Here is a 13,663-nt window from a genome sequence, read left to right as displayed (position 1 = left end):
GCTGGAGGTGTATACAAGCAGTAATAGATAATGGATGGACTTCAATGAAAGCTTTGATACAAACAAGCAACATAAGACAGAGACAGAGACAAAGACACACAGATAGAGAAAGAGTCACAGAACAACTACCTTAACAGAGAAAGAACAGAGTTCTGGTTTACACAGTGTTTTGTCCCCAGAAGACAAGCGTTTTCTTGTTGCATTTGAAGTCTAAGCAGGGAGTGGGTGATGAAGAAAAAAGGAATGAAAAGATGGGAAGAAAAAAATTAAGACTAGGAGATATACTATCTATCTATGACCGAGGGTTGGGAAATTCATCGAAAATGTATAAAAAAAATAAATAAAAAAAGCGCCCAGCAACTTAGTGTGAACAACGCCCCTAAAGGCCCAACAATTCTGCATAGCATGTCCATGGCGCATATTGATTTGAGGTCATATCGCCCAGATACTTAAAATGTGCATACTTATTTACTTTAATTTGGTAGTCTACTAAATGCCAGCAAAGTGCAGAACAGGAAGCAGCGTCCATGTTTAGCAGATTGGCTCCAGTGCTTCGGCAGCTGTATTGAACCCCTCTCTCTGGTCCCAGAATGGTCTCTCTGGGAGAGGTCAATAGCAGGGACGCCTGCCAGGTTGAGAGGTTGGCTCAGGTTTAATCGATGCCCACCAGAGGACGGCAGACAAGGGGGCAGGCAGGTAGACAGGCCGGCCGGCAAGGTAACTAGCCAGCAGAGGTAAAACTATTCCTGGTGGGGTTCACCGGCCAACTGCTGAGCCTACGCCGTGGCAGAGAAACCCACGCTTCAAACTGGGTTTAGGGGATTGATTTGACAGCTAATTTACAGAGGAGATTTGCATATGGCCGTGCGCTAATAAGGCAGGCTTTTCTTCTCCATCCTTTGTCTTTCCCCGCTATCTCTATCGGCTCACACTTTCCTCTTTTTTTTTTAACCTCAGCAAATACTGACAGATAATGTAGGCGAATTAAAGAGACAAGAGATTCAAATTGGATATTGATTAAGAGACTAAAGCCTTGTGTTTTCTCCTGTTAAAAGCCTGTGTTTGAATGATTGATTCACAATGTGACTCTCCACATTCTACTGACTGTGTTGGGTGAGCTGTGTTTGGGAGCTGGCCGTTGCCTTTTATGCCGTCAATGGGCCCACATCATGTCACACCAATGCTAAGTGCTTTGACACGGCCACACAAAGAGCCCTGCCTATTTGATGCCAATCTCCCCAGGTCCTGGTGTCATCCAGGTAGAGGCTTTTCAGAGCGAGCAAGGACAAAGTCTCCTCCACAGCCCCACACAATGCAGCCTGACTGACAGCAGAGAGGACAAAATGGTGCTTCTCTGTCAAGTAGATGTTTACGTGCACAGAGGAAAAGGGAAAAAGGATTTGAGGACAGGAGCATACAGTGGGTTCCAAAGAGGAAAAAAATGTGTGGAAAAACAGATGCTTTCTGACTGGAATCTTCAAGACTCACAGTTACTAAATGCAACACATAACATTTTGCATAGAATTTCCCACAAAGCAGGGTGGAATCACCTGGTTTAACCTAACCACAGCCTTGACAGAGGCAGCAACAGACTATACACTTGAATAGCTGTCACCTCCTTTCCCAGGCTAATAAACTTAAAAAAAAATTCACTTCAGCCCACTGACGAAGCATCCGTATGACTAGCACAGGGAAATGATTTATAACACAAAGAGGCGTGCTTAGTAACACAATGACTGTTCCACAAAAGTGCAAGCGACACGTAATGCTGACACACCATCAACACAATCTGTGCACGGAGTAACACTTAACCATTTTAGCATGGCCGGCTGGGACTTACTGTTCATATTCTTGAAGATGTTGAGAATGGGGAGGATCTGTCTGTAGTAGGGCACCAGAGCTTCGCCCACCATGTCTCCAGAAATCACCAGATGTTGCAGGACCTTCAGTGTGGTGCAGATCACCTGTCGGTTCCTCGTGTTCAGGGCATCTGTGGAGTGTGGGACATTGCAGAAAGGTCAGGAATCAAGGAATCAACTCAAAGCTATAGATGCTAAAGGCTGCAAGGACTAATGTTGGTCAGTGAGTCTTTTAAAGCAGCTTCTGGGGGAGTAAACTAGATGTACAGGTTGTTTGTTGGGAGGCAGGTGGAGTTACAGTAGATAGAGTGATCCTGACAACTGCAACTTATATGGTACGTAAGAGCAGGCTTAGCAGACACACACAGCCAAAAAACACATACATTCTGAAGCCCCACCACACACACACACAAACTCCCTTTCCCTTGAAAGCATTTCCTTTATGGCCGGGGCTTTGATTTAGACTGGCTTGTCTGCAATCAGTGATTTCAAATGCACTGGGGAGGCCGGAGTAAGTGAGAGCCAATCACTGGGCTATTTGGCCTACAGCTGCACTTAACTCCATCTCCCACTGATAGAGAACAAAAGGGAATGATGGTGGGAGAGATGGAGGGCTAGGGAGATCAAGAGAGACGAATACACAGAGAGAGAGAGAGAAAAAATGAAAGACAAAATGTCGGAAGTAGAGCAAAATAGATGTGACAGGTAGAGGGCAAAGGGTTAGAAAATAACTGTGATTAGCAACCAAGACTGACATATTTTTGTAGTTCTTTGTTCTCCTGTTTTATGTGTTGCTCTTGTAGTTAGCGAGCTTGTGCATGAGTGGTGGTAATTCCTTTTGTGCAGACCATTTAATAACATAACGCATACGCCAAGTTAGAAAAAAAAATCCATTTATGATACATTAAACATTCAACATTTATTGACTATATTCACAAAAAGAGGATGGTAATGGAATCAATTGCAGCATCCATTTTTTTCAAGTAAAAACCTACAACAACAAAAAGGTTTTACCAATTCATTAAAACCTGGAAAAGATGAGGTCCATCCAAACAGGTCTCGCTGACAGTGCTTGAATAGTGTCAATAAATTGCAAACATAAACAAAATCTTCTCTCCCTCTTTCAATCCTTCTTTTCTCTCATTTTCTCTTGACATGTGTCAAGAGAAAGAGCAAGAGGGGTGGTCAGATTAATTCTCACAGAAAAAAAAGGTAAAATTATTCACAGATCTTTTAGTCTCCAAATACCGATTCCAGTACCTCAACTTTGGGTATCTACAAATGCCCAGGAAATGTAACATCTGCATGGCACTGATGAGATCATTTGCAACCGTTTTATATGATAAAACATCAATAGCACAGTCTGGGAGAAAAATTCAATTATTATTATTATCTAGGGAATATACCAAACATCATTAAAAACAAACATTTTGTCATTTAAAGAATAGTTGTTACATCGTACCAAAGCTTTAGATAAAGAGTTCACAGTGCTAAAGACATTACTGCCAGAAAAGAAATGGTTTCATTACAAAGAATAATAAAGCAATGCTGATTTTACACTAATAGTTCTAAGTTATTTTATTGTCAAATACACAACAATTACTGAAGCAGTCGTTGTCAATGAAATTCTTAGTTTGCAGGTTCTATTCATCAATGCAACATACACATGTATAAAGAAAAGTACGCAAGTAAAAAAAATACAATCCAAGACAGAAAACCTAAATAGTGAAAAGTTAAAATATAGTGATACAATATAATAATGTGTATATAATAGAATATAAAATAAGACCTAATAGAATAGAATAGACAAATATATGTAGACTGTGATTTGTGCAATTCCTCAATCAATGGAACTGATAAAAAAATAACGGTTTTGTACCAAACCCATAAGCAAGCAGTATCAGTAAGATGTACAATTGTCCATGACAGTTCCCATATCACCATATTGAAAGAGTCAGGGAGAGGACTGACTCAGAGGGTGAGAGAGCAAGAATGCTAAAATATTGTGTATGACAGTTAGAGCACCCAGAGAAAAAGCAAACTGCATCATCTACCGCCGGTGATATAACAGCTCATATGCAAATACTAAGCAGTCACAAGCGCATTCACATACAATTGGAACACATAACAGTGACACATTGACACATTGACACACACACACACACACACACACACACACACACACACACACACACACACAAATGAACGTGTCCATGCACATTACACACATACCCACACGCACACAAACACATTAAAAGCCTTGAGACAAAATGTCAGGCTCCGTCACGAACACTGCAGCAACAAAACACACTGTATGAATGAAGTTATAGAATGTAGGACAGTAGTATAAACAACAAGAGGCTTAAACATTTTACACTCATTGCATTCATGCACTTTTGTGTAAGCCATGTGAGTAAATGACCAGTTGAAAAAGGGTCCATTGTTTTTTATCCATTTGAGTGGATGTCAAGTTTGCATAAGGAATGTCTTTGTCTCTGTCAGTGAGTGTATGTGTGTATGTTTTTTTGTGTGAGGCCTACACACACAGAGGACCAACAGTGGAGATGATGCTGAATGAGCGAAAGTATTGTGCTTAAATACCATCTCTCCATCTCTGCCTAAGTGTCTTCCCGGATAGACAAGGGCAGAGATATCTGCCATCACCAAGATAAGGTGGAATGGGGAATGACAGGAATTTCAAACCTACATAACAAACAATGAAATTCTAATTACCAGCCTGCGCAAACAATTTTCCCTACTGTGACATTTGGACCGCGGGACTGTTCAATTATTCATCGGCACTCTTGTCTAGCTGAAAAAGAAAAAAGGGAAGAGGGGGACATTTTTTTTTAAAGAGCGGGGGGAGGAGGCAGCCGAGGGGCCTGATATATTAATGCTGGTATAAAACCTGTGTTAGGACAAATCTGAATAAAGTAATAATCTATTCATGCTAGGACCGGTTTCATATTCCGCATTGTGGAAAAATAAAAACAATGGTGACCTTGTGTTCCGTTTCCTGTGAAGTGTCAGAGGTAGGGTGGTACGTCGGAGAGTTTAGCGGGCGGATTGTATAAATATACTTTTAAGATCAGAAGAAGATGTTCCCGTGCAGAGGCGTAACCGAGGATTTTCCCGTAATGAAAGTCACATTTTGGTTTCGAAGCTGAGCAAATGTTATGCCAATCAGCGGAGGCTCAATGGAGACATGGCCTTGAATCCTATGCCCTATTTAAGGAAGCCAGAGAAAACCCAAACCACAGCATTTCAGTAACATTTCTCCTTAAGTCACCATGGTACTGTTGAGATGAACAGGGCCTTATTTGTCCTTTACTTAACTTTGACTTCAAATAAAATTAATTGCCATATTCTTTCTGCACATTCAGCTTATTTTCTTTATAAGTGGTTACTTGCAAAAATCACCTTCTAACATAACTGTAAAAGTGTCTTATTGTTTTTTGTAATAGCCTGTCTAACATAGGGCGAAGAGTTCAGTCTTTAAGCCAGAGGACAGGGCCTTGGAGTATAAAGTCAGCCAGAGCCTTCTTCATTGTGTATTCTCACTGGGTGACCTGCAGTCATCATCAGAATTCACCAGGGCCTGACGTGACTCAGTCGCTCTGCAGATAAGAGCCAGCCACATTGAAGATGTATTAACGTCACAAGAGAAAAATATATATCTTGCCATTCTAGACCGCAGACGGCTTTCTACTTTATTCCTCTTGTCGCCATCCCTTCTTCCTCCTTGCTCCATAGAAAAGTAATTAATCTGCAACAGAGACACGGACTGGCGGCTTTGCCTCGCGAATGGCGAAACAGGCCTGATTTTTAATAAACCTAGAAGTTAATAAGGAGCAGCCATTTAAAATTCCATTATCTGTGCAAAGTGTGTGTTTTTTTTTCACGAGGAGCCAAGCCATCACCTTTGGTCTGGCCTCCTGCAGGCAAATCACCAAAACTGCTGAGGGGTTTGAATTTATAAACTACTGTCAAAGTTAGATAACGGCACAGCCACTTTGTGCATATTAACAATTTGTGTGTAAAGTGGGTGCCTCTTGGTTAAGGCAAAATGTGCATTGGGCTGTCCAAATATATTAAAAAAAAACATGTAAAAAACATAGCACTGTGTATGGCATGAAACCAATTGAATCTAAACCTGAATTTTATTTAACTTAATCATTGCCTATTCCATTATTTGGAAAATTAAGTGGACAAGAAAATGTTTTGTTCAAAAGGTCATCTGTTGGAGGTGCTGGAGTACAGGGGGGCATTACGTTCTTATACGCCCAAATTGAGAGTTTTATCTGTATTCTTTCTGCATTAAGTTAATGCATGACTGCATTAAATCTGCAGTAATGCGGGCGCTGTAGGGACATCTGGGCTACCCTGCTGGCCCTGTTAAAACCACAATTCCTCTACCTCGGATAGACAGTATAGAAAATGGATGGATGGGTGAATATTTCAAAAAATACAGTCACACCCAGAAAACTACAGTGACCCTGTAAGATGTGGAATACCTTGCCGTGTTTGCTCCGTGCATTGTATTGTATGCAAGCAGCCTTTTGTTCCAGGGTCAGCCTGTCACTGTCTGTGCGTCTCCCTGCCTAGTGTTGGGTGTTATGCCCCTCTGCCTCCAAAGACCTCAAGCACCCGCACATACACAAGGAACACACTTCACACACACGTACACACACTGCCAGCCAACTGCCCATGACATGAACACTATCCCAGGCTCACTAGGCGCCACTTAAAGGCTCCCACTTTGAAACTGACACTTCACTTGGCAGCACTGCCAAACAAAAGGCAGTGTGTGTGTGTGTGTGTGTGCTCCTGTGTGTGTATGTATGTGTGTGTGTGTGTGTGTGTGTGTGTGTGTGTGTGTGTGTGTGTGTGTGTGTGTGTGTGTGTGTGCTCCTGTGCCTGAGAGAGACTGTGTGTATTTGCATGTGTGCTAAAATTTTCCAGCGAAAACCACATTCTGCATTCCTGTAACTTCACAGTCACACAGGAAAACGCTCCTGTCCCCATCACTGTAAACACTGTCTATTTTTTGAAGACCATTCCGCCCTGAGACACGACCTTTCCGCCCACCCCTATCTGTGTGTGTGTGTGTGTGTGTGTGTGTGTGTGTGTGTGTGTGTGTGTGTGTGTGTGTGTGTGTGTGTGTGTGTGTGTGTGTGTGTGTGTGTGTGTGTGTGTGTGTGTGTGTGTGTGTGTGTGTGCAAGTAAGTGCGTCAGGCCCGGAAAGGTAAGGAGGCCCAACACCATGACACAGCTAAATGTAGCATGTCACCACATTGCACGTGGCAGATTATCAGGCATACTTTTAGAGCCAACTTCTTCTGGCAAAGGCGGGAACAAGGACACTTCGCCCTGAGGGTTAATGTAATAATAGGAACAGTATGACTGCAAAACCAAATTAGGACTTGTTGCAGTACTGGTTGTTTGGTAATGTTAGAATCCCTTGTAGCACAAGTGTGTGAGACAGGTGAGTCTATTCCTGGTTAAGCGTGTTGTCCTATTTTGGTTGCGCAGCCTCCAATATTTTCTGAAAGAGGTTCGAGAAAAGCATTGTAATTATTACAAAATGCGTTAATGCATCAAAGATATATACCTTATGGATATTAATATTGATTAATAATGTAATTTAATGTTGATAATACAGTTATTTCAGTGTATTTTCGAGCGAGGTACATTTTGAGAAAATAATAAATAACAATATTTTTTTTAATGAAACTTGTCATGTTAAGATATCTAACTGGTTTCCTACCAACTATACTAGGCATTTAGTTTAATTTGTGCCTAGCCTCTGTGTGTGTAATTAGCCCCGGATTTATTTAAAGCTGAATATTGTTACACTGTTAGCATCTTGCAATGTTTTCTAGACTTGGGATTTGTCTTGGATTGGCAAATAGCAAATCAAAATGTAATGATGCTGTCATCCAAATGGTAAATAATGAAATGATGGAATGCAAAATATTTAGTGAGGCTGCGGTTAAAGGTCACATATTATGCTAAATGCACTTTTTAAATGTGTTCTAACATATCCATGGGTCCACGGTGTGCCTAGAGACTGCCAAAATATCAAAAAAATAACAATCTCTCCTTTTCTCACTCTCCCCCTTTCTGAAACCCCCACCCCTCCCCCCCAATATACTCGAGTCAGAATTCTCGCGGTTTATGATGTCATAAACTGCACAGCCACATCCCCATATTTTCTTTATATGTCCATGCTTCCCCCCCACATTAGTAACCAGAAACTTCCACCGTGCAGTGTTTTATGATAACTCCCCTCCCCCCATTTCTTATTGGTCCACGACCCCGATATCCTCTGGAAAATTTTCCGAGCGACAGCCATGTTGTTTTCCCCGCTAAGCGACAAGATGCCCATAGTACAGCAAACCATGCAGAGTGTTGCATAAACCAACACAGAAGCATTCTGCTCATAATCCACAAATGTATCTTAATCACAGCAGTCTTAATAATGCCGCGTTTATAACAAGACAAGGCTTAGGGAACTACTTGTGTAGTAATTCCATCGGTGAAACTAAAAGGAATCTCCTCAATGGTTGTTTGTTATTTACCTAGTGTAGCATGTAGCTTCGGGAGTAGCACCCAACGCTTGCTTCTATTACACTAACTTGGCTTTCCCACTGCAGTTTAATAATGCCTCGTTGTTAACACCACAAAGGGTGGGAAGTTATTCCTGTAGAAACCAAATGTGAGGCTACTGTTTTCACTGGTTTTAAATCGTCTGAGTGTTACTTTTAGCCGTTAGCGCACATGTAGCTTCGGATGTAGCACCCAACGTTTGCTTCTATTACACTAACTTGGCTTTCCCACTGCAATTTAATAATGCCTCGTTTTTAACACCACGAAGGGTGGGAAGTTATTCCTGTAGAAACCAAATGTGAGGCTACTGTTTTCACTGGTTTTAATCATGTCAGGTCATGTCAAACTGTTATGTCAAAGTATGGCTTCGCTCCGGGTAAACACTGTGTTCGCAGTCACGCAGTGTCTCTCTAGTTTCACGTAAGCACGGCAGAGACGGTGGGAGGGGGGCCCGGCAGAGAGGTGGGAGGGGCCAGCCAGATCACAGGCAGCAGACACCAATATAGGTCATCCGGAGACCAGAGGAACGTCAGGGTATAGAGGCTTGCTACAATAAATGATCTGAACGGGTTTTTCAGCAAACATTTAAAAAAATAAGTATTAGGGACTACTTAGACCATATAAAATTGACAGCAAAGTGCATAATATGTGAGCTTTAAACTAACTGAGAAGATTAGTTGGCTGCCAATCACTCATAAAATAATAATAATATTTACTTATAGTGTGGTTTATAAAATAATAATAATGCCAATGAATACCAGAGTAGGGAATAGTTGCTGTATTTTTAGGCGGTGAAAATTGCAACCAAATAGGGATATCTTAGCAGTCACCTCCCTCTTCCCTATGTCCACATATCCGTAAGTAAGATAAAAACCTATAAAACAAACATTGGGAAGGATTTGACCTGCTCCGCCATTTTAGCCGGGTTAACATTCAGCTATGTGTGCGTTCACAGGCAGAGAGACCCGCCTCTTAGTAGTGTTCTCTCTCCTGATTGGATAAAAGGTTGTGGGATACCAGAAAAAGGTTCTCCGCCGATTACTGCAGAGAGCGGAGTGACTGAGAGACCTGTGTTATGAACCACATACGCTATAGTAATTGCTGTATGAATATAGAGCGATGTGTAACACATGTATTAACAAAATAAAGCTGCCTACAATACCAGCGTTTGAAAGGAATTGCTTTAGTCTCCACATTTGACCATCAGTGGCAGGGGAACATGGTAAAGGGGGAATGCCATCCACACACACACACACACACACACACACACACACACACACACACACACACACACACACACACACACAGGGTGACTTGGGAAAGGAGCTGTGTTGTGTGCAAACCACCCTCCCCCCAAAGGACTTACTCTTGATGGGGATGATGAGCTGGGGTATGACGGGCTGGATCTTGGGGCCTCCGTGCTCTAGCATGTCATGGACTCCCTGGCGGGCGAAGAACTCGTACGGATGAACAGTCTCACATAAGCCATCAAAGAACAGAGGCAGGTAGTGGTGGTAGTCCAGCTTCTCAATCTCCACCTGCGGATAGACATATTACATCAACATGAAAGGCTTTATTAACTGCTCCTTTAATCCAGAGAGGTCGACAGAGAGAGAGAGAGAGAGGGGGGGGGGCGTCCTTTGTTCAAGGGCATTTGTTTGAGCATAAGGCTGTTTAAGGAGACATTAGCCAGCAGCGGGGATTAGGCCTGACTTTTACTGACACTCATATTCACACCTGCACCAGTGCATACACACACATACAAAAATGCACACAGTGAGGGACACATTTCAAACAAAGTGGTTATGGCCATAAAGCTCCCCTTCATTCTCTGCCCTTTGTATTTGTTTGTCCTTGGCTTTTGCACAATATCTATGTCTGGAGCTCCTCTTGCAGCCATTTATAAATACGTATAGACATGCTCATGCACTCACGCTCACCCACACACACAATGGTGAGGGGACAGCTGTTCAGGAGATCATGACACAGCGGCATGTGGCATCTTGTGGGCTGACATGTTAACACCTGTTTACACCGTTTACTGGACAGACAGGAAGGCACACCCACACACACGCACACACACACACACACACACACACACACGCTCTGGTGCTTGATGAAGACATTCGTCCAGTTACAGGCTTTGAAGTAGTTTGGCTTAAGTGTGTGGGTATTGTGTGACACATGAAAGTCAATCCTTTCATGTGTGTGAAGCCATCAGAGTTAGGCCGGGGCACAACAGCTGACCCAAACAAAGCTGTCCTTGAGCCTTGTGTGTGCACAATCACATGTGTGTTCCAAAATACAACAATATCATTGTGCACTGGATCTAGTTACCGAGTGTGTGTTTATAACAGGGGTGTCAGCTGTAGCGCTGCATCCCAATGGCACTATTGTTAAACCAGGGGTTAGAGTTTGAATGGGGGATTCTGTTTTTCATGTAAAGAAAAGCTAATCCCTCTGGTGTGGAGGCAAACAGCCGCCAGCAGCCAGCAGTCCTTGAGGACAGCTGAAGCAATAAGGACACACTCACTCACTGTCCACACACACACAGACACACACGTATAGGCCTACATATTAACACGAGCCCCACGCTGGGTCACATTGGCCCCTTGCTGAAATGTCACCCAGGCAGCGATGCTCGGTGCTTTCAAGACACCAGCCCTCGCTCAGCCACCGGTTAGAGCAGAGACTTCAAAGCAGAGAAGACCAACACTCCTGCTACCAATCTTACTTGAAACAACCCCTCTTATCCCCCCTCCCCCTCCCCCTCCTCTGGGTAAATACAGAGAAGGAGAGAGAGAGAAAAAGATAGAGCGATGGCAAGATGGCGACAGAGACAGAGAGCTGAAACTGTTAGCGCAAAGAGACAAGGCTGATTGCTTTGAGGCAATTTGCCGGCCAACCTTGACCTTTCCCTGCGCTTGGTCAAGATCATCATTGTGAGTCAGGCGGGCTGGAGACGAGAACAAAAGCAAACACAAGCCCGGAAGAGGAGGGGAGGAGAGGGTGAGACGGGAGAAGCAAGATGAGACTACAACATGCATGGCATTGTTCGCCAGCCAATGGCAGTGGATGGAACACATGAACAGGGTTTTTCCTGCATAGAGAAAGTTTTGGCGCGCGCCAAAGCGGATTTATCCAGCGCCAAAGGAAAATCAGGAGCGCCAAAATTATAAAGATTGAGAATAAATATAGCTATTTAAAACCTCTCCAAATTCAGCCCAATTTAAGTCATCCTTCTTGAGGGGCTGGGCAATAACTTGAATTTCATTTTCGATTACTATTACGGCTTCCCTCAATCATGAAAACAAAATAATCGTTATTAAGCTATCATTGTTCCGCACGCCGGGGCATGCAGGCTTTTAAATGCAGCGAACCCTTTCAGCTGAGCCGTGCGCTCGCTCGGCCCCTCCCTCACTTTAGCTATCGGCTGGTCCAGAGAGGAGGGAGATGTTGCGCATTGCCGGGTGTTTTGAAAAACTTCTAGATGACGAGAATAAAGGTAAAACTAATTGTGTTGTCTGAAAACACTTCAGACTCACAACAAACTAAAATAATGTGCAAGATATGTCACGCGCGGACACGAGAGAGAAAGAGACAGAGAGAGAGAAAAAAAGGCATATACGACCTGATCTGTACCTCTAGACCAATTTGTTTATTCACTTTAAGTCGAATCATAGTGGTCTATGACCAAGTAATCAATGAATAAAAACACAGGAGGTGCTCCTTGACTCCTACCACCACAACTGAGTCACCACAACCGTCAACACTACAATGCAACTGCCTATCCACCCTGCTCCCTGACATACAGTCATATGAAAAAGTTTGGGAACCCCTCTCAGCCGGCATTATAATTGACTCTGCTTTCACAAAAAAAAGATAAAAGTGGTATGTCTTTAATTTACCAGGAACAGCTAAGTACTGGGATGTTTTCCAAACAAAGATTTTTTGAAAAGCAGTATTTGGTTGTATGAAATAAAATAAAATGTGAAAAACTGGCTGTGCAAAAATATAGGAACCCTTGTGGTTTTGTTGATTTTAATGCCTGTAACAGCATGTAAAACTGATGACTTTAAACACAAAGTTGGTTGGATTATGTTGTTAAGCCTTGAACCTCATAGAAATGTCTGTTTAATCATGAGAAAATGTATTTTAGGTGCCTAAATGCAAGTTGCACTTCTCTTTGACTCTCTGCTGAAGTGAGACAGAATGGGATCATCAAAACAGCTCCCAAAAGATCTGAAAAACAAAGATTGTTCATTGTCATGGTTTAGGGGAAGGCTACAAGAAGCTTTCCCAAAGGTTTCAATTGTCAATTTCGACTGTAGGGAACGTTGTCAGGAAATGGAAGGACACAGGCATAGTGGCAGTTAAACCCAGGCATGGCAGACCAAGAAAAAAACAGGAGCGGGATAGGTGGAGGATTGTGAGAATGGTTGCACACAACCCACAGATCACCTCCAAAGACCTGCAAGAACATCTGGCTGCAGATTGTGTATCTGTACATCGTTCAACAATTCAGCGCAATTTGCACCAAAACATCTGCTTTTTATAAAGACCAAATAACTTCATTTTTGTCTCATCAGTCCAAAGCATTTTCTTCCAATATGAAGCTGGCTTGTCTAAATGAGCTTTTGTAAACTCCATGCAACTGTATCTGTGGCGTGGGCGCAGAAAGGGCTTCCTTCTCATCACCGGGCCATACAGATGTTTTGGTGCAAATTGCACTGAATTGTAGAACCATGTACAGATACACAATCTGCAGCCAGATGTTCTTGCAGGTCTTTGGAGGTGATCTTTGGGTTGTGTGCAACCATTCTCACAATCCGCCGCATATGCCGCTCTTGTACTTTTCTTGGTCTGCTAGACCTGGGTTTAACTGCAACTGTGCCTGTGTCCTTCCATTCCCTGACAACGTTCCTTACAGTAGAAATTGACAATTGAAACCTTTGGGAAAGCTTCTTGTAGCCTTCCCCTAAACCATGACAATGAATAATCTTTGTTTTTAAGATCTTTTGGGAGCTGTTTTGATGATCGCATTCTGTCTCACTTCTGCAGAGAGTCAAAGAGAAGTGGAACTTGCATTTAGGCACCTAAAATACCTTTTATCATGATTAAACAGACCTTTATATGAGGTTCAAGGCTTAACAACATAATCCAACCAATTTTGTGTTTAAAGTCCTCAGTTTTAC

General features: G+C 42.7%; 1 protein-coding gene across 1 annotated transcript in view; it reads right to left on the bottom strand.

The window, feature by feature from the left end:
- pacrg (PARK2 co-regulated) overlaps window positions 1-13,663 on the bottom strand; it is a gene marked incomplete at both ends in the record, with an annotated part of 165,259 nt that overhangs the window by 82,851 nt on the left and 68,745 nt on the right. Inside the window, 2 exons of the mRNA XM_080042251.1 lie at window positions 1,841-1,990; window positions 9,835-10,006. Of these exons, the coding sequence (XP_079898377.1) occupies window positions 1,841-1,990; window positions 9,835-10,006 (322 nt within the window). The remainder of the gene's footprint in view (window positions 1-1,840; window positions 1,991-9,834; window positions 10,007-13,663) is intronic.

This window comes from Ammodytes marinus, assembly GCF_949987685.1.
Source record: "Ammodytes marinus genome assembly, chromosome: 15".
NCBI classification, from domain to species: domain Eukaryota; kingdom Metazoa; phylum Chordata; class Actinopteri; order Uranoscopiformes; family Ammodytidae; genus Ammodytes; species Ammodytes marinus.
This window is presented reverse-complemented; position numbering and strand designations above follow the sequence as displayed.